Source organism: Pseudorca crassidens, chromosome 3 (genome assembly GCF_039906515.1).
Source record: "Pseudorca crassidens isolate mPseCra1 chromosome 3, mPseCra1.hap1, whole genome shotgun sequence".
Lineage (NCBI taxonomy): Eukaryota > Metazoa > Chordata > Mammalia > Artiodactyla > Delphinidae > Pseudorca > Pseudorca crassidens.
In genome coordinates, this window is record NC_090298.1 from 122,240,897 (window position 1) to 122,262,848 (window position 21,952).

General features: G+C 39.6%; 1 protein-coding gene across 10 annotated transcripts in view; it reads right to left on the reverse strand.

Annotated features, from left to right (window-relative positions):
• Positions 1-21,952, reverse strand: part of PRELID2 (PRELI domain containing 2) — a 705,022-nt gene that overhangs the window by 637,783 nt on the left and 45,287 nt on the right. For 9 of the 10 annotated variants that reach the window (XR_010942158.1, XR_010942160.1, XR_010942159.1 and 6 more), the window contains one exon: positions 14,777-14,882. Coding sequence is in view for 2 of the 10 variants with exons in the window: in XM_067732139.1 (XP_067588240.1) it covers positions 14,777-14,882 (106 nt within the window). In the remaining 8 variants the exon portion in view is untranslated. Of the gene's footprint in view, positions 1-13,703; positions 13,824-14,776; positions 14,883-21,952 lie in introns of those variants that run through there. The other variant, XM_067732140.1, reaches the window with a different exon arrangement.

A 21,952-nucleotide genomic window follows, 5' to 3' on the forward strand; every position in this document is an offset into this window, starting at 1 on the left:
TATTTTCTCATTGTCTCTGAATTTAGCACAACAAAGTACAAGAACGGGCCCAGAAAAGTAACAGACTGGTTGGAAATTCCATCCAGAACAGTCAGGAGAACATGGCTCCCAAATTTCCAAAGATTCCTGTCGGCTGTGAGCGTAAACGAGCAACAGCAAAGCAAGTACAATACTGTACACTTGGAGTGTCTACTTCAAAGTCGTATGTGTACTAAGCTCTGTACACTGGCTGATGACACCGTGCAGGTAATTTAACCTCCGTGTGCCTCCACTTCCTCATCAGGGCCTGGCTCCTGGTAAGCACTCAATAAATTATAGCTACAACTATTATTACTGTAACTGGCTTTCTCCAAACTTTCCAGAAGAGTCTGCATTTACAGAAGACATGGACTGAAAACAGGCCAACGTATCTATTACCAGGCAGCAATACTCAAAGACATCTAAGAGATTTACAAATCTTTGTAATATACGGTGTATTCAGCTCACGTGCATAGGATTTTAAAATGAAATTGGAACATCAGTACCACGTGCTTACTACCCTCTCTTGCTAATTAGTATTTTTTAAAAGCACGTGTCTGGGAATTCCCTGGCGGTTCAGTGGTTGGGACTTTGCGCTCTCACTGCCAAGGGCCCAGGTTCAATACCTGGTTGGGGAACTAAGATCCCACAAGCTGCGTGGCATGGCAAAAAAAAAAATGTAAAAGTGTGTGTCTTATTTTTAAATATTTTGTTACCAACACCTCAACCCTTGACCATCTACTTGTTACGTGAATTATCTCTGATGGTCTTGGATCCATACTTAGCTTCAACTCCTGAATTTTTTTGCAGACTTCAAGACTTTGTCAGACAAATTTAAAAATATTTTTTAACATCTTTTTCGGAGTATAGTTGCTTTACAATGCTGTGTTAGTTTCTGCTGTATAACAAAGTGAATCAGCCATATACATACACATGTCCCCACATCCCCTCCCTCTTGAGCCTCCCTCCCATCCTCCCTATCCCACCCCTCTAGGTCATCGCAAAGCACAGAGCAGATCTCCCTGTGCTATGCGGCTGCTTCCCACCAGCCAACTATTTTACATTCGGTAGTGCATGTACGTCGATGCTACTCTCACTTCGCCCCAGCTTCACCGTCCCGCCCCAGCTTCACCGTCCCACCCCATGCCATCAAGTCCATTCTCTATGTCTACCTCTTTATCCCTGCCCTGCAACTAGGTTCATCAGTACCTTTTTTTTTTTTTTGGTTCCATATACTTGCATTAGCATATGGTATTTGTTTTTCTCTTTCTGACTTTCTTCACTCTGTATGACAGACTCTAGGTCCATCCACCTCACTACAAATAACTCAATTTCATTTCTTTTTATGGCTGAGTAATATTCCATTGTATATATGTGCCACATCATCTTTATCCATTCATCTGTCAATGGACATTTGGGTTGGTTCCATGTCCTGGCTATCGTAAATAGAGCTGCAATGAACATTGTGGTACATGTCTCTTTTTGAATTATGGTTTTCTCAGGGTATATGCCCAGTAGCGGGATTGCTGGGTCATATGGTAGTTCTACTTTTAGTTTTTTAAGGAACCTCCATACTGTTTTCCACAGTGGTTGTATCAATTTACATTCCCACCAACAGTATAGGAGGGTTCCCTTTACATCACACCCATTCCAGCATTTATTGTTTCTAGCTATTTTGATAACGGCATTCTGATCGGTGTGAGGTGATACCTCATTGTAGTTTTGATTTGCATTTCTCTAATAATTAGTGATGTTGAGCATCTTTTCATGAGCATCTTGGCCATCTGTATGTCTTCCTCAGTGAAATGTCCATTTAGGTCTTCTGCCCATTTTTTAACTGGATTGTTTGTTTTTTTGATATTGAGCTCCATGAGCTGTTTGTATATTTTGGAGATTAATCCTTTGTCTGTTGTTTCATTTGCAAATATTTTCTCCTCTTCTGAGGGTTGTCTTTTTGTCTTAGTTATGGTTTCCTTTGCTGTACAAAAGCTTTTAAGTTTCATTAGGTCTCATTTGTTTATTTTTGTTTTCATTTCCTTTTCTCTAGGAGGTGGGTCAAAAAGGGTCTTGCTGTGATTTATGTCCTAGAGTGTTCTGCCTACATTTTCCTCTAAGAGTTTTATAGTGTCTGGCCTTATATTTTGGTCTTTAATCCATTTTGAGTTTGTGTATGGTGTTAGGGAGCGTTCTACTTTCATTCTTTTACATGTAGCTGTCCAGTTTTCCCAGCACCATTTATTGAAGACACTGTCTTTTCTCCATTGTATACTCTTGCCTCCTTTATCAAAAATAAGGTGCCCATATGGGTGTGCGTTTATCTCTGGGTTTTCTATCCTGTTCCATTGATCTATATTTCTGTTTGTGTGCCAGTACCGTGCTGTCTTGATTACTGTAGCTTTGTAGTCCAGGAGCCTGATTCCTCCAGCTCCATTTTTATTTCTCAAGATTGCTTTGGCTATTCGGGGTCTTTTGTGTTTCCATACAAATTGTGAAATGTTTTGTTCTAGTTCTGTGAAAAATGCCAGTGGTAATTTGATAGGGATTGCACTGAATCTGTAGATTACTTTGGGTAGTCTAGTCATTTTCACAATGTTGATTCTTCCAATCCAAGAACATGGTGTATCTCTCCATCGGTTTGTATCATCTTTAATTTCTTTCATCAGTGTCTTATAGTTTTCTGAATACAGGTCTTTTGTCTCCTTAGGTAGGTTTATTCCTAGATATTTTATTCTTTTTGTTGCAGTGGTAAATGGGAGTGTTTCCTTAATTTCTCTTTCAGATTTGCCATCATTAGTGTATAGGAATGCAAGAGATTTCTGTGCATTAATTTTGTATCTTGCAACTTTACCAAATTCATTGATTAGCTCTACTAGTTTTCTGGTAGCATCTTTAGGATTCTCTATGTATAGTATCCTGTCATCTGCAAATAGTGACAGTTTTGCTTCTTTTCCGATTTGGATTCCTTTTATTTCTTTTTCTTCTCTGATTGCTGTCACTAAAACTTCCAAAACTGTGTTGAATAACAGCGGTGAGAGCGGGCATCCTTGTCTTGTTCCTGATCTTAGTGGAAATGGTTTCAGTTTTTCACCATTGAGAATGATGTTGGCTGTGGCTTCGTCATATATGGCCTTTATTATGTTGAGGTAAGTTCCCTCTATGCCTACTTTCTGGAGAGTTTTTATCATAAATCAGTGTTGAATTTTGTCTAAAGCTTTTTCTGCACCTACTGAGATTATCATATGGGTTTTATCCTTCAGTTTGTTAATATGGTGTATCACATTAATTGATTTGCGTATATTGAAGAATCCTTGCATTCCTGGGATAAACTCCACTTCATCCTGGTGTATGATCCTTTTAATGCGCTGTTGGATTCTGTTTGCTAGTATTCTGTTGAGGATTTCTGCACCTATATTCATCAGTGATATTGGCCTGTAGTTTTGTTTGTTTGTGACATCTTTGTCTGGTTTTAGTGTCAGGGTGATGGTGGCCTCATAGAATGAGTTGGGAGTGTTCCTCCCTCTGCTATATTTTGGAAGAATCTGAGAAGAATAGGTGTTAGCTCTTCTCTAAATGTTTGATAGAATTCGCCTGTGAAGCCACCTGGTTCTGGGCTTTTGTTTGTTGGAAGATTTTTAATCACAGTTAAAAATCTTGGTATTTACCCATTGGGGGAAAGCAGGGTGGTTTCGGAAAAAAGAAAAAAAAATCACAGTGTCAGAATTGAAAATGACCTCCTAGTGCAATCCCTGATTTTACAAAAAATGATAGCGAAGTTGAGAATTACTAGTCCAAGCACCTTGGCCTGGAGAGTGCAGCCAAGGGAGGGCCAGAGCTCAGATTTCCTGATTCCTGGCCCCTGTGCTGCACAGTCCACTGTGCAGGGACGTGGCTTCTGATCACTATGCAAATAATGACAGAGACTCATCTCAAGCTCAGGAAACCACTTTCTATCATTTCGGGAAAGAGCTTAACTTCCCAGGTTTCATCTAGTTTCATAGAAGATAATACCCCAGAATTTCAGCTGGCTGACTTAAGGGATTCCCAGAAGCTTTACCGCTGAGTATTCTATCACAACCATGATGAATTCAAATGAGCCATTGAGTGGTTTTGGATTCCTGAGTCTCACAGTCAAGGTAAAGGCATGGATTTAAACTTCGTGGAAGGAACAAAAACTGTTATCAGTTGCAGAATACTCATTTTCACTATGATGTTTTCACTGCAAAGGTTGTATTTCTCGGGACTAAAAACTCTAGAGATAAGAGCAGGCTGAGATGAGTTGATGGGGAGTGATGGATATGCAAAAAGAGAGTAGCTACTATCACTTAACTGATCTAGAAACAAGTTGTTAAAAATCAGAATCCTGGTAATATTCTCATGGCATCTAATGAATAAACATCAAGTAAATCAATCTATTTGAGCACTCAAGAGTGGGATTAAAAAGTATTATCAACAGATTTAAATTGAAAGCTGGGAAATAAGAGGGACAGAACATATTTCATCAGTTCTTCAAGTGATTCAAGTAATGAAAAGAATCTTGAAAGAATTCACATAATCAAGCAGGAAATAGAAGTCTCTAATATATAGTCAGCAGAACATTACACTAGTGTTCTTTTTTTTTTTTTTTTTTCTTTGCGGTACGCGGGCCTCTCACTGTTGTGGCCTCTCCCCGTTGCGGAGCACAGGCTCCGGACGCACAGGCTCAGCAGCCATGGCTCACGGGCCCAGCCGCTCCGCGGCATGTGGGATCCTCCCGGACCGGGGCACGAAGCCGTGTCCCCTGCATCGGCAGGCGGACTCTCAACCACTGCGCCACCAGGGAAGCCCCTACACTAGTGTTCTTATGTCATCTTTGTGAGTTTATTCTTTTGAATAACAGTTTTATTTGCTCTTTTCCTCTACCTTGGAATTATTACTGGGTTTTGAAATGTCCACTCTTTTTAGGGTTGTGACTGCGATGCCTATGTGGACACTATATAGTCAATTCATAGATAAGGAATTGAGCAGTTCAGGGCAACTAGCCCAAGGTAACACAATTAAAACCTTGGAGGAGGACTGAGGTCACACAACTAGTTAACGACAGAAGCATTAACTTTCACTGTCTTTGGAGTAAGAATCAGAAGACTGGAGCTAACAACTTCATTTCTTCTTCACAACAATCCCATGAGGATGGACTAATTAGCCCTGCTTTCCTAGTGACAAATGCAAGTTCCTAAGAGGCTGTGATTCATTCAAGTCATACAGCAAGAAAGCTGATAATACCCAGAGCCAGCTGGTGGTGGAAGCTACAAATGGGCAGAATTCTTCTGGAAGCAAATTGGCGTTACACATCAAAGGTCTTTAAAATGTGCACACTTGTTAGCCTAGGAAGTGATCAGAAATATACACAAATATTTACATTCATGGATTTACTATAATATTATCTATAATAGTGAAAAAAAAATAGAAAACAACAATAAGAGCTATCATGCCAGTGGAATATTATGAAAGCATCAAAAATCATGTTTTCAAGGAATGTGTAATGGCACAGAAAAATGTTCACAGTATGTCCATAAATAACAAGGTCGGGCTAAATAAACAGAACAATTCCAATTTTGTTATTCAAAAAAAAATACATAAACATACATATGCAAACATACACAAGGACATATGAAAGGATCTATATCAAAATGTTAAATGTATATACAACAAGTAATAAAATTATGCACCTAAAAAATGATTAGAAAAATAATTTTTAAAGAAATGAAACCTTACCCATACTGCTGCTATGTAAAATTTTTGTTTGGATAAATATTTAAAAGCCTATTTACTTAAAAAATCTACTTCTGGGGCTTCCCTGGTGGCGCAGTGGTTGAGGGTCCGCCTGCCGATGCAGGGGATGCGGATTTGTGATCCCGTCCGGGAGGGTCCCACATGCCGCGGAGCGGCTGGGCCCGTGAGCCATGGCCGCTGAGCCTGCGTGTCTGGAGCCTGTGCTCTGCAATGGGAGAGGCCACAGCGGTGAGAGGCCCACGTACAGCAAAAAATATATATATATATATTTCTTATTAGAGAATTTCTCTTAATACTAGTGATTATTTAAGTTTTTCTACGTGCCAGGCATATTTCATATATATGCCCTCACATAACCCTTAAAATAACCCTGTGAAAGATTATTATCACTCCATTTTAGAGGTGAGAGATTTGAGGGTCCAAGATGTGAGACGTGACATCTGGGAAATAAGAAAACCAGATCATGTACCAAGGGGCACTTCTCTAAAGCTTCACGTTTGTTAAGCACACAGGCAAAACCTCGTTTCACACCGAATAACCTTTCTAAAGGCAGAACATACTAGGCTTTTAGTTCAGGAGTTGGCATGTGGAAAACGATTAACAGGATGTCTATAATTTGCTTCAAAGTATTTCAGCATGTGCAGCATAATGTTATGGTGCATGTGTTAGCTCAAGTTACACACCAGGTAGTAAGTTGCCCTAATGTAGGCTTCACACTCCAGGCGTTGGCTATGAGCATTCTAATCAGCAATCTTCACTCTACAGAAACCTCAGTTATCTTTATCAGCAACCACCAGAGGCTTTGATGATTAGCATAAGTAACGTTAAAATAGTGAATTTTCACTGGCTTGCTAACTAGCATAATGGATATTAGAAATGGACTCTCATTACCTCAATTAGTAGAACTTAAGATATGGGGATTAGCTCAAAATTCTGGAGTGACACTCATTCTTGCAATGAGGATTTAAGACTAGTTAGCAACGCCTTCACCTGCCAACTTTAGGGAAGGCACCTACAGTTTACGACTAAATAGTCCTGTAGCCAGACACTGGACAGACGATTCTGGCTACCTGATGCTACCTGTAAAATAGCTGAATCTTGCCTTTGGAATATCATCAGCTCTGCCTGCAGAGAACGAAGCACCCAGAAGGACGGAGATGTAATCAAACTTACAGAACAGGAAGCTACTTTGGGTGTCCTTGTAAATGATTAACAAAGCATCTGTGTGTGTTGCAGAACTTTTTCATAAGCTGGTAGTGAGGTTATGAGGGTGCAGCTGACCCTCACCATTCCCAATAGGTACCAAAAAGACGTTAACAGCTGTACATACAACCTGGCATATACCCATCTGCTTAGGTCAGTAGGACAGGCAATTCCGACACTGCTCCTAGTGTTCCTGATCTCTTGGTATTTATGCCCTTGTGTAACCCCTTCCCTTGACTGTGGGCTACACCTGGTGACTTGCTCCTCATGAACAGAACACAGAAAATAAAGGGATGTCACTGCTGTGATTAGGAAACAAAAAAACTATGACTTTTGCCTTCCTTGCACCCTCTTGTCCTCCCTCTTGCTTGCTGCCATGTTGTGAGATGCTGTATAGAAAGGCCCACATGGCAAGGAACCAAGGGAGGCCGGCAGAATCCTACCAGCAACCACGTGAGCGTTTGGAACTGAATCCTCTCCATTGAGCCTTCAGATGAGATCGCAGCCCCAGCCAACAACTTGATTACATCCTTGTGCAACCAGAAGGCTGAGCACCCAACTAAGCCATGCCAGACTCCTGACCCACAGAAACTGAGAGACAATGAACGTGTGCTGCTGCAAGCTGTGGAGTGTTGGGGTAGTCTGTTACACAGCAACAGATAACTAATACAGTTAGCTTAAAAAAATGATGCAACAGATTCTTCCAATGCCCATTTGGACTACATATATAGTACCTGAATATACTGTACTATATACATATAGCATATAGTGTGTATGTGTGTATATATACATATATCCACATACATGTATCCAGTATATATACACACACACAACATACATATATGTACACTAGTATACATATATATATACTAGTATATATACAAGAACAGTATCTTCTGTCTCAAAGAATTATCTTCCACTATTAAAATGGATTTCATAAGGCTCAAATAAGCACACACTCTAAGGAAGCAGCATATTCAGATCTCTTTAGCCATAACATGTCTAGGCCAGACCTTCTTTAAAAAGATGCACAATTTGTTTGACTTGCCCACATTGTTTCAGTGACAAATATTTCACATGCTGTTGAATCCAATCTCTTTCTGCTTCAGCCTCCCAATCAACACAATAAGAATAATGATGGAACCAATAACGGGGCCTTGCCAGGAGAGTGGCTGAAATAACAAATTATTTTATCACACATTGAAAATGTATTTCATAAACTTGAAAAAATATATCTCTGTGTGAGTACATAATGAAGGTCCTGCATTTCCGCAGCATTTGTAGTCATCCTGAAGTACTCAGACAACTGGACTAAAAAAAGAACACTTGCATGACAAGACTGTTATCACCCATATTATCTCCTGCACCTCTCCCAGAAAAGTAAAATGTGGGATTTACAAGAACCACATGGGAGTTCACCAAATAGTTCTTTTGATTTTTGTTTGGAATTTGGGGGGTGGTAGGGGAGTGGGGGATGAACTGGTGATTATTTTGTTTTGATTTGGAGAGATGGAGACAAAAACTACAAAAGACAGTTACACCCAATGCAGTATAAAGCACGCTTTCTCAGTGGGGACAATACTGAAACCAGATGACAATTTGTTCATGGAAGTGAAAAATATCTTGCACTTTTTATGTATATAGCAAAGATATAATAGAGTGTATAAACAGATAATTAGGATATTTATCATAATTATAGGATAATACTATAGGATATCAGTATTAACGTTGGGTGGGGGGACAATTAGGAAAAAAGTCTACAAAGGATCCTTAGTTGGGGGGTGATAATGGAAAAAAGACTAAGCAACACTGGCCTGAGGGTTGCCTTCCCAGAATTGGGGAGCACCTGCAGAGCCATGTCTGCCCCAGGTAATATCCTGATCTCTGTTTCCTGTTCTGAGGATCCCTGAGGTTAGACTTGGCTGGCGTGGGTTACAACCAGCTCTGCTTCACAGTTGCTGGCCATTTCCCTAGGCTGCAGAAATGTATATGAAGCCTTACATGTTTCCCAGATTTCCACCAATCCCTATTTTCCTTCAGATCTTCCTCTGTTTCCTTAGTCAGTTTTTTGAGTGCTTGCTTACCTGGAGGCATATGTATCTGTATGTATATGGCAAAATATGTATTTGACAACTAGCATACTACTTGTCCACAGTATGAGAAAAATACACAGTAACGATACTGTCCATTGCTGTCATGGACAAAGATAGACAGCTATCTCAAAAAGAAACTTTTAGGAAGTTTCCTTGAAAAATTAAACACAGAATTACCATATAATCCAGGAAAGAACTGAAAGCAGAGATTTAAACAGATATTTATTCACCTTTGTTCATAGTAGCAACGTTTTGTGTCAGAAAGGCCCCCGAATTGCAAGTCACCTCAAAGTGGTAAAGGGAAAAGAGAAAAGCAGTTGAACAAGCCCCCAGAGGAACAAAATCAGAAGTGATCCTGAAACAGGAGGGAAGGGGGCAGGGCACAACCTTTAAAAGAAAGACAGCCATAGGACATGACAAAAACTGGTGAGAACTAACTAGGTCCAAGATGGCAGAAGATTCAACTTCCAGTAGACCTTGAGCCTCAGGATACGCTCACTGTAACACATCAGCACGTTAAATGACAAACCCACAGGTGCCATGACAGTTCCAAGGCCAACCATAAAAGGTCAAAAAGTGGGCCATGGTCCAGTTCCCCACTCCTTCCCCATAACAGCTGAAATACTCCTACCACTCATTAGCCTATGAAATTATCCACCCCTATAAACACTGACAACCCCCGTACCCTGGTTCCTCTCACCTTCTGAGACGGCCCACACTCTGTCTGTGAAGCGCGTTTCTCTCAAATAAATCCACTTCTTACCTATCAATTTGTCTCTCACTGAATTCTTTCTGTGACAAGAATCAAGAACCTGAGTTTCATTAAGTCCTGAGACCAGGTGTGCGATCTCAATTAAAAGACCGTGGGTTCAACGTTCATTGCAGCTCTATTTACAATAGCCAGGACATGGAAGCAACCTAAGTGCCCATCGACAGATGAATGGATAAAGATGTGGCACATATATACAATGGAATATTACTCAGCCATAAAAAGAAACGAAATTGAGTTATCTGTAGTGAGGTGGATCGACCTAGAGTCTGTCATACAGAGTAAGTCAGAAAGAGAAAAACAAATACCGTATGCTAACACATATATATGGAATCTAAAAAAAAAAAAAAAGGTATGACGAACCTAGGGGCAGGACAAGAATAAAGACGCAGACGTAGAGAATGGACTTGAGGACGTGGGGAGGGGGAAGGGTAAGCTGGGAAGAAATAAGAGGGTGGCATGGACATATATACACTACCAAATGTAAAACAGATAGCTAGTGGGAAGCAGCCACATAGCACAGGGAGATCAGCTCGGTGCTTTGTGACCACCTAGAGAGGTGGACTAGGGAGGGTGGGAGGGAGATGCAAGAAGGAGGAGATATGGGGATATATGTATATGTATAACTGATTCACTTTGTTATACAGCAGAAACTAACACACCATTGTAAAGCAATTATACTCCAATAAAGATGTTAAAAAAATAAATAAATAAGAAGGCATTCCATAACATCTCAAGATTAATCTCCTTCTCTCCCGTGGTCACATAGGGCACAATTAAAATCATTAAAGTAGAATGCATATATCAAAAAAAAAAAAATGACCATGGGTTCAAGTCACAGTCTGGGTTGCACAGTTTCAATCTCACCTTGGGGGTCCACATCTAGGACTAGGTTTTAATTTATACACACAGAGATATATATAGATATATATGTACTTAGTGAGCACCTAGTTTTTCTTTTTCTGGGAAAAAAAACAGATCCCACCTTCACCACTGTTACCATGACTATTAACCTCAAGCTCTAACCTGCCCTCTTCCTGGAAGGAAGGGAAGTGTTATATTGTCTTACAGGAAACCGCCAGAACAGAAAAACAAGAGGCCACCAGAATTGGTTAGAACGAGTCAAATCCAAGAAGGTGGAAGACCTGACCTCCAGCAGACCCTGAGGCTCATTATATGCTCATGATAACAATATCATGCTGAATGACACACCTACCAGTGCCATGACAGGAAGTACCGGACCACAGAAGGAAGAAAAAGAAGTGGCACCCAGTTGCAGGAAGAACCCTGCCTTTTCCCAGAAAACCAATGCATACGCACCCACCACCAGCATTAACCCTGCCTTTAAAAATCTCGCCTTGATCAACTCCCCACCCCCAGACGTTGATTTGCGAACTAATTTCCTGCTTCTCCAGTCTCTGGCCATTGAATAAAATTTGTGCTGTTTCAGTCACAGCATCGTTTCATTATTGGCTGTCTGAATCCAAATGGAAAAAGAACCTTCGCCACCACCGAGGCAGGGGGCTTCTGCTGAGCTATGGTCCAACGATCAATCTGGTAACGTCCCCACTAAAGAGCCTCAGGGATAAAGTTCTAAACTGAAAATAAAGTCACCTAAAACACTCTAATGATGACTTCTACAGAAACCACTTAATCAGGCTCAGCTGTGAAGGTTTATCAGGAAGTCAGGCTGATACCGGAAAACATCACCACTTGGGTAAAAGATAAAAGATACTTAAGCATGAGTGGCCCCTAAAATTGAAAAGCTAACTAATTAAACTAAGCCTCTTTAAAAAAAAAAAAAAAAGTAAAGTCACAAAAGGCAAAAGCTAGCAGGAAAAATATATTCTTCCTTCTGAGCATAAATAAGTGGGAATTCAGAGGAATCACTGGATTACTCACTTTAAAAATTTAGTCACTTGATGATTTCCAGATAAGTCACCAGAAACCAGCTGTGGACCTTGCTGTGCATTCTATTTCCTTTTTACTCATGTCCACGTTATGTACTGAGCACTGTCCTAGGTACTATGGTTGGGGGGACTGGGTGTAAGATGAATGAAACTGTCACTCTGTCATCAAGAGCCTAGTACTACTGTTAAGACCATGCCAGAAAACTTTAGGAGTATTTACCCATTCTACCACCCCTTTCCCTGGGAACTAACACCCTAACACTGATCCACGTAGTTGTGACATCGGATTAGCCATATTTACACGACCTGGCTTCACCCCTCCTGGCCATGTTTGACCTATGGAAGGCCACTGAGAGTTCCTTCCAGAGAATTTGGAAAGGAAGAAATAAGCAGTCTCTCTGTTGGCCAGAAATCTACATAACAGTACACTTGGACTGCGGAGGCCCACGTCGCACTATACAGCCTGTGAAGCAGAGAAAGCCAGACTGCATAAGAAGAGAATAACGCTGATGTATATTCGTATGGACAAGTGCTAAAGGAGGAATACCACCTGGGTTCCTGGCAGCTCTCAGTTCCAGGGCAGACCATTCTGAAGCCTGCCAGCCTCACCACCCTTGTAGCTCTATATCAAGCTAGCCTAAGGTAGTTTCTGTTATCTGCAACCAAAGAGCCCTAATAAATACAGAGGGAGTAGGACCACAACACAAATACATCTAAAGCACAACATGATGCTGAGTTGGCTAGCATTCTGCTTCGTTCACCTGAACACATCTTGAACAGTGAGTGGCACAGTAAGTGATAAAAGATGGGGGTGTGAGTCCAGTCTCCACCCTTTGCCAGTCCTGTGACCTTGAGTAAATCCATTCAGCCCACACTCAACACAGTGCCTCCCACAAAGCGGGTACTCAAAATATATCTGCAAGAGGAAGGACTCTGGGCAAGTAGCCACCTACAGACTGGGTGCACTTACCTCTTCAAGACATTTCTCACCAATAAAATGGGAATAATAATGTCTCTTTATGTATCTCACAGAATCAGAATGTACACAATCACTGTGTGATTAAAAGTCACTAAAAGGTTCAGAATGATGGGCAGGTCAAACAGAGACCCACTCGGATTAAACAAACAATATTTATTTATCTAAAGCAAGGGCTGGCAAACTATAGCCCACAGGCCAAATCCAGCCACCACCTGTGTTTGTATGGTCCACAAGATAACAATGGTTTTTACAAATGAACATTTGCAACCAATTTGATGGTAGGGAATACTAATTTTTAACCCCAACTCAGGTAAATGTTATCTCCCCCCAAAAAAGAATTCCATTCTTTTAAGAATTATATGCTTAGTAGACGTTTATTGTAAAAACTATACTCAATTACTATTATTATAATTTTAATTTTGTCAATAAAAAATGTGTGCACATTTGGTTCTCTCTTGTTACAAAGCACCTACACAGTATCTTGATTTTGCCTCTTGGCCCACGAAGTCTAACAAATTTACTATCTGGCTCTTTACAGAAAAACTTTGCCACTTTTAATCTAAACAATGTCCCTGGGAATTCCCTGGTGGTCCAGTGGTTAGGACTCTGACGTCCACTGCAAAGATTACAGTTCAATCCCTGGTTGGGGTACTAGGATCCTGCAAGCCACGCGGTGCACCCATAAATAAAGAAACAAACAAACAAACAATGTCCAAGAAGTCAACTCAGTCAGGGACATAGAACCAAAGTTATCTTCTCCTCAGCACTATTATTTGTAGAGTGCAATTTTGCAGAAGATGGGGCTGTTTACAAATGCATATTTTGCAAGATAGCAGGGTAAACCCGCAATAATGTCGGAGTAGGTGACAGTCACATCAGACCTTGCAGAAGCTCAACTATCCACTTCAAGCCCAGGCTTACACAGGCAGGGCCAGCCTGGCGATGTGCTCACCAGGGTCAGGAACACATCATCAATCTAGACAGTATGTCTATGGAGTACAGTACAGCACCAAATATTCATTCATCACCCTCAGCCTCCCAGATTAACACACTGTGGTCCAGGTTCATTCTTGAACCTAGATCTGTAAAACGAGAACCAAGGCCTATTACCCATAAAATCTAAGGTCATAACGATAGTTCTTTAGACCAGCCATTAAGCCTGTCCCACAAAACAAAACTAGGTAACATGCATCATACCTGCGTAAACCCTGGAAATAAGTGATTATGTTCACCAACATAATTAATAACAATAATAATGACAAATAATTTTTAAATATAATAAATAAAACAAACAAAATAATTTTAAAATATTTTGGAACACCTACAATAGGCATATAAAGGTGCATAAGAAATGGACTTTCCTAGGCAAGAAAACAGGATATATGAGTCTCTTATGTAATACTATATAAAACAGATGAAAAAAAGAATAGCACTACTTAAAACACAGGGTTAACACAGGACCTTAGAACTTCAAGGTGGCCTCTGAATAACATTCATGGAAGCCTAAGCTCCCACAAGTACAGAGCTTGAAAACCACAATAAAAGACAATCAGCAGCTCCAGAGCTCTGTGTCTTCTTTGTCCAGAATATCAGGACAACAATAACAGCTATTTCCAAGGTTTGCGAGCATTAAATGAATTGATGATTAAATATTCTTTTTAGTGAGTAGCACATGGTAAGCACTCCGTAAATATTAGCTATTAGTATCTTTTTGACTAAATAGCTGTCATCACATTGTATATACAGTAAATATAATTATTCATTCTGATTATTTCTCTTTATTAGACTATACGTATTCCCATATTGTCACATATTCTTCATCGGCATGTTTTTAACTTAATGAGCCACAAATGGCACTTCAGTTTTACTTTGATTTGGATTTATGTAATAATAAGTGAGGGTAATTATCTTTGCATATATTTATTAATTGTATATTTTTCTTGTTTTGTCTGTTCATGAGCCTTGTTCAAGAACCCAGTGGGAATCTCCATGGTTTCTTAAAATTAATGTTGGTTCAAAGTGAAAAGAAGCTTACCTTCTGGGCACCCCGTCTTAAAAATGTGCTGGCAAAAGTTTCCAAAACGCAGTTGAGAAAACCAGCCCCTGTGATTGAAATCCTGCCTTTTTGAATGAACTCTGTCCTGCAAAAAACAAAAATATACATCTTTGTAACACAACATTGTAAAGCAACTATACTCCAATAAAAATTAAAAAGAAAAAAAAAAAATACATACACACACACACACACACACGTTTGGTGTCATTGGTGTCACCTTTGGTGTCATTCTATATTTGAATATTTAAATTATAGGGATTTCCAACAGCATTATTACCACTTATAATCAACACAAAATAATATCCATAATAATTCATTAATTGCCTATTACAACAAAGATTTTATCAAAAGGAGACTTCCAGTTTATATAATATAAGCAACGTATTATATTCAAATTAAAGGCTATTCATTTCAAGTTGCTAAGAAAGTAGATTTTAAAAGTTCTCACCACACACACAAACTGTAACTATGTGAGGTAACGGATGTGTTAAATAACCTTATTGTAATAATTATTTTACAATATATACATATATCAAATCATTACACTGTACATCTTAAACTCACACAATATTACATGTCACTTACATCTCAATAAAGCTGGAAAGAAGAGAAAACACATGGGTACATTATGCTGTTTATAAAAACTGCAGAAGACAGAATTTTTATTTATACCTAACAAATAATTCAATGATCAAACTGTAATAGTCAGGACAGTCAACAAACTTTAAGAATCTCTACCTGACCCAAAATAAATAAATTTAACTTATTCTAAGTAAATATATATATATATATATGTATGTATTTATATATATATATTTCTCATTCCATGCTACAAAATATCTTGTTAAAATTGAGTATGAGACAATAATCAGCTGTATGACCTCAGGTAAATTACTTAGATTCTCTTAACTCAGTTTCTTCCCATGAAAATTGGGAATAATTATAGTATCTTCCTTTTACAACTAGTGTCAGAAGTAAATGAATTAATACATACAACAGGAACATGAACAGTTCCTGACACAAAGTAAGGAACTTATTATATGTTAGCCACCATTACTAAAGAGAGATAGACAGAGACAGGAAAGAAGCCTGGAATGACTTCTTTAATCTTTGATTAGAAAAGGAGGTGAGACAGATTATATGTGCCACTAACCTATTTAAAGTTCTACCAATATTGGGACTTCCCTGGTGGCATGGTGGTTAAGAATCTGCCTGCCAGTGAAGGGGACACGGGTTTGAGCCCTGGTCCGGGAAGATCCCACATGCCATGGAGCAACTAAGCCTGTGTGCCACAACTACTGAGCCTGAGCTCTAGAGCCTGCGAGCCACAACTACTGAAGCCCGTGTGCCACAACTACAGAAGCCCATGCACCTAGAGCCCATGCTCCATAACAAGAGAAGCCACCGCAATGAGAAGCCAGTGCACTGCAATGAAGAGTAGTCCCCACTCACTGCAACTAGAGAAAGCCCGCACACAGCAACAAAGACCCAACACAGCCAAAAATAAATAAATAAATAAATACATACATTTATTAAAAATAAAAAAAGTTCTACCAATATTAATTATCTCCATTTCATAAAGCAAAGATATGAATAACACTTGAGAGTGATGTCATAAAGATGGCAGGATAGGAAGCTCTAGGCCCTCATTCCCCCACAGAGACCCCAACTTATGGGCCAAGTTGCCTTCATGAGAAGTGCATAAACCAGCTAAGAGACTGCAGCACCCCAGGCGAGTACAAAGCCAAGCAGAGCCACACTGAAGTGAACAAAAATGTTTGCTGCATTTACCTGCCACAGTCCCCATCCACCCAGCACAGGGCACCACAATCAGGAAAAAAACCCTGTCTCCTGGCTTCTCCTTGAAAGGAAAGAAAAGAGCAGAATGTACAGCTAACATTCTGACTTTACAGTGGGCTGTCCAAGGAACTGGTTTCTGTCTTGCCTGACTCAGAAGGCTGAAGGGAACAGCAGCATACTTCGGATGTCCGGGGGCTGCTAAGAACAAAAGCTAGCATGGTGGCTTGTTATAGCACCAAAGAATCTGCAGTACCACAAACACCAGGGAGAGCAAGAGAATATGAGCTCTTGATAACAGGGGCAAACCTTCTAACTGGAAAATTACACACACAAGCCCCAAAGAGAAACATCCTCACAAAAGACATGAGGGCTACCCCCCCAAAAATCTCTACCCAGGCTGATGAGTGAAGATCTTCCCCTGCACAAAGCCAGTCTGCAGAGGTTGGGAGAGGTGGCTGTCTTTTCAAATGCCCAAGTCTCAACAAAAGATCACAAAGTAAACAAAGAAACAAGGAAACAAGGCCCAACCAAAATAACAAGATAAATCTCTGGAAATCAATCCTAAAGAAATAGAAATCTATTAATTACCTGATAAAGAATTCAAAATAACCACATGAAAGATGGTCAATGAGTTAAAAGAGAACAGAGGTAGACAACTAAATGAAATCAGGAAAATGAGGAATGAACAAAATAAGAATCTCAACAAAGAGGCAGAAACTAATTTTAAGAAAAAGAAAAAAAAAAAACAGTAATCCAGGAACCGAAGAATAAAATGTAAAAACTGAAAAATTCACTAGAAGGGTTAAACACCAGATTTGATCAAGAGGCAGAAAGAATCAGTGAACTTGAAGACAAGTCATTTAAAATTACTGAGTCAGAGGAGAACGAAAAACGAAAAAAAAGAATGAAGAAAAGTTAAGATGGCCTAATGGACTTACAGGACATCATGAAGTGCTCAATGTACACATAACGGGAGTGCCAGAAGGAGAGGAGAGAAAGAAAGAAGCAAAAAGCCTATTTGAAGAAATAATGGCAGAAAACTTCCCAAATTTGAGGAAGAAAATGGACATCCAAATTCAAGAAGCTCAATGATGCCAAAGAGCATAAATCCTAAACAGACCCACATTAAGACTTTTATAATCAAATCATCAAGTTACAGACAATGAAAGAGAATCTTGAAAGCAGCAAGAAAAAAAGCAACTTGTCACATACAAGGGAGCCCACATAAAATTTTCAGCGATTTCTCAGGAGAAACTTAGTAGTTCACAAAAAACTGGTATGATATATTCAAAGTGCTAAAGAAAAAAAAAAAAACTGTAAACCAAGAATACTGTATTTGTTAAAACTATCCTTCAACAATGAAGGTGAGCTCTTTGTTTCCCGGTGCGCGAGGAGAGGGGATTAAGAGCACTGCTTAAAGGAGGTCCAGAGACGGGCGCAAGCCGCAGCTAACAGCGCAGACCCCAGAGACAAGCATGAGACGCTAAGGCTGCTGCTGCTGCCACCAAGAAGCCTGTGTGTGAGCACAGGTCACTATGCACACCTCCCTTCCAGGGAGGCTGTGCAGCCCGCCAATGCCAGGGTCCCAGGATCCAGGGACAACTTCCCTGGGAGAACGCACAGCGTGCCTCAGGCTGGTGCAACGTCACACTGACCTCTGCCGCCACAGGCTCGCCCCGCACTCCATACCCCTCCCTCCCCCTGGCCTGAGTGAGCTGGAGCCCCTTTAACCCCGTCCTGTCTGAGCGAAGAACAGATGCCCTCCGGCGACCTACATGCAGAGGCGGGGCCAAATCCAAGGCTGAGCCCCTGTGAGCTGTGCGAACAAAGAAATGAAAGGGAAATCTCTCCCAGCAGCCTCAGGAGCAGCGGATTAAATCTTCACAATCATCTTGATGTACCCTGCATCTGTGGAATTCCTGAATAGACAATGAATCATCACAAATTGAGGAGGTGGACTGTGAGAGCAAGATTTACTATTTTTTCCCCTTTTCCTCTTTTTCAGAGTGTGTATGTATATGCTTCTGTGTGAGATTTTGTCTGTATAGCTTTGCTTTCAACATTTGTCCTAGGGTTTTTTCTGTCCATTTTTCTTTTGTTTTTTTTTACTTTTTAAAAAACTTTTTTTCTTAATAATTATTTTTTATTTTAATAACTTTATTTTATTTTACCTTACGTTATTTTATTTTGTTTTATCCTCTTTCTTTCTTTCTTTCTACTTTATCTCCCTTTTATTCTGAGCCATGTGGATGAAAGGCTCTTGGTGCTGCAGCTAGGAGTCAGTGCTCTGCCTCTGAGGTGCGAGAGCCAACTTCAGGACACTGGTCCACAAGAGACCACCCAACTCCACGTAATATCAAATGGTGAAAATCTCCCAGAGATCTGCATCTCATAACCAACACCCAGCTTCACTCAACGACCAGCAAGCTACAGTGCTGGACACCCTATGACAAATAACTAGCAAGACAGGAACACAACCCCACCCATTAGCAGAGAGGCTGTCTAAAATCATAATAAGTCCACAGACACCCCAAAACACACCACCAGACATGGACCTGCCCACCAGAAAGACAAGATCCAGCCTCATCCACCAGAACACAAGCACTAGTCCCCTCCACCAGGAAGCATACACAACCCACTGAACCAACTTTAGTCACTGGGAACAGACACAAAAAACAACGGGAACTACGAACCTGCAGCCTGAAAAAAGGAGACAACAAACACAGTAAGATAAGCAAAATGAGAAGACAGAAAAACACACATCAGATGAAGGAGCAAGATGAAAACCCACCAGACCTAACAAATGAAGAGGAAATAGGAAGTCTACCTGAAAAAGAATTCAGAATAATGACAGTAAAGATGATCCAAAATCTTGGAAATAGCATAGACAAAATGCAAGAAACATTTAACAAGGACCTAGAAGAACTAAAGATGAAACAAGCAACAATGAACAACACAATAAATGAAATTTAAACTACTCTAGATAGGATCAATAGCAGAATCACTGAGCCAGAAGAACAGATAAGTGACCTGGAAGATAAAATAGTGGAAATAACTACTGCAGAGCAGAATAAAGAAAAAAGAATGAAAAGAACTGAGGACAGTCTCAGAGACCGCTGGGACAACATTAAATGCACCAAGATTCGAATTATAGGGGTTCCAGAAGAAGAAGAGAAAAAAAAAGGGACTGAGAAAATATTTGAAGAGATTATAGTTGAAAACTTCCCTAATATGGGAAAGGAAATAGTTAATCGATTCCAGGAAGCACACAGAGTCCCATAGAGGATAAATCCAAGGAGAAATACACCAAGACACATATTAATCAAACTGTCAAAAATTAAACAATTAAGAAAATGGGACTAGGAACATACATATCAATAATTACCTTAAATGTAAATCGACTAAATGCTCCCACCAAAAGACACAGATTGGCTGAATGGATACAAAAACAAGACCCATATATATGCTGTCTACAAGAGACCCACTTCAGACCTAGGGACACATACAGACTGAAAGTAAGGGGGTGGAAAAAGATATTCCATGCAAATGGAAACCAAAAGAAAGCTGGAGTAGCAATTCTCATATCAGACAAAATACACTTTACAATAAAGACTATTAGAAGAGACAAAGGACACTACATAATGATTAAGGGATTGATCCAAGAAGAATATATAACAATTGTAAATATTTATGCACCCAACATATGAGCACCTCAATACATAAGGCAAATACTAACAGCCATAAAAGGAGAAATCGACAGTAACACATTTATACTAGGGGACTTTAATACCCCACTTTCACCAATGGACAGATCATCCAAAATGAAAATAAATAAGGAAACACAAGCTTTAAATGATACATTAAACAAGACGGACTTAATTGATATTTATAGGACATTCCATCCAAAAATAACAGAATGCACATTTTTCTCAAGTGCTCATGGAACATTCTCCAGGATAGATCATATCTTGGGTCACAAATCAAGCCTTGGTAAATTTAAGAATATTGAAATTGTATCAAGTAACTTTTCCGAACACAACGCTATGAGACTAGATATCAATTACAGGAAAAGATCTGTAAAAAATACAAACACATGGAGGCTAAACGATACACTACTTAATAACGAAGTGATCACTGAAGAAATCAAAGAGGAAATTAAAAAATACCGAGAAACAAATGACAATGGAGACACGACGACCCCAAACCTATGGGATGCAGCAAAAGCAGTTCTAAGAGGGAAGTTTATAGCAATACAATCCTACCTTAAGAAACAGGAAACATCTCGAATAAACAACCTAACCTTGTACCTAAAGCAATTAGAGAAAGAAGAACAAAAAACCCCCAAAGTTAGCAGAAGGAAAGAAATCATAAAGATCAGATCAGAAATAAATGAAACAGAAATGAAGGAAATGATAGCAAAGATCAATAAAACTAAAAGCTGGTTCTTTGAGAAGATAAACAAAATTGATAAACCATTAGCAAGACTCATCAAGAGAAAAAAGGAGAAGACTCAAATCAATAGAATTAGAAATGAAAAAGGAGAAGTAACAACTGACACTGCAGAAATACAAAAGATCATGAGAGATTACTACAAGCAACTTATACCAATAAAATGGACAACCTGGAAGAAATGGACAAATTCTTAGAAATGCACAACATGCCAAGACTGAATCAGGAAGAAATAGAAAATATGAACAGACCAATCACAAGCACTGAAATTGAAACTGTGATTAAAAATCTTCCAACAAACAAAAGCCCAGGACCAGATGGCTTCACAGGTGAATTCTATCAAACATTTAGAGAAGAGCTAACACCTATCCTTCTCAAACTCTTCCAAAATATAGCAGAGGGAGGAACACTCCCAAACTCATTCTACAAGGCCACCATCACCTTGATACCAAAACCAGACAAGGATGTCACAAAGAAAGAAAACTACAGGCCAATATCACTGATGAACATAGATGCAAAAATCCTCAACAGAATACTAGCAAACAGAATCCAACAGCACATTAAAAGGATCACACACCATGCTCAAGTGGGGTTTATTCCAGGAAAGCAAGGATTCTTCAATATACGCACATCAATCAATGTGATACACCATATTAACAAACTGAAGGAGAAAAACCATATGGTCATCTCAATAGATTCAGAGAAAGCTTTTGACAAAATTCAACACCCATTTATGATAAAAAAAAAAAACCTCCAGAAAGTAGGCATAGAGGGAACTTTCCTCAACATAATAAAGGCCATATATGACAAATCCACAGCCAACATCGTCCTCAATGCTGAAAAATTGAAAACATTTCCACTAAAATCAGGAACAAAACAAGGCTGCCCACTCTCACCACTCTTATT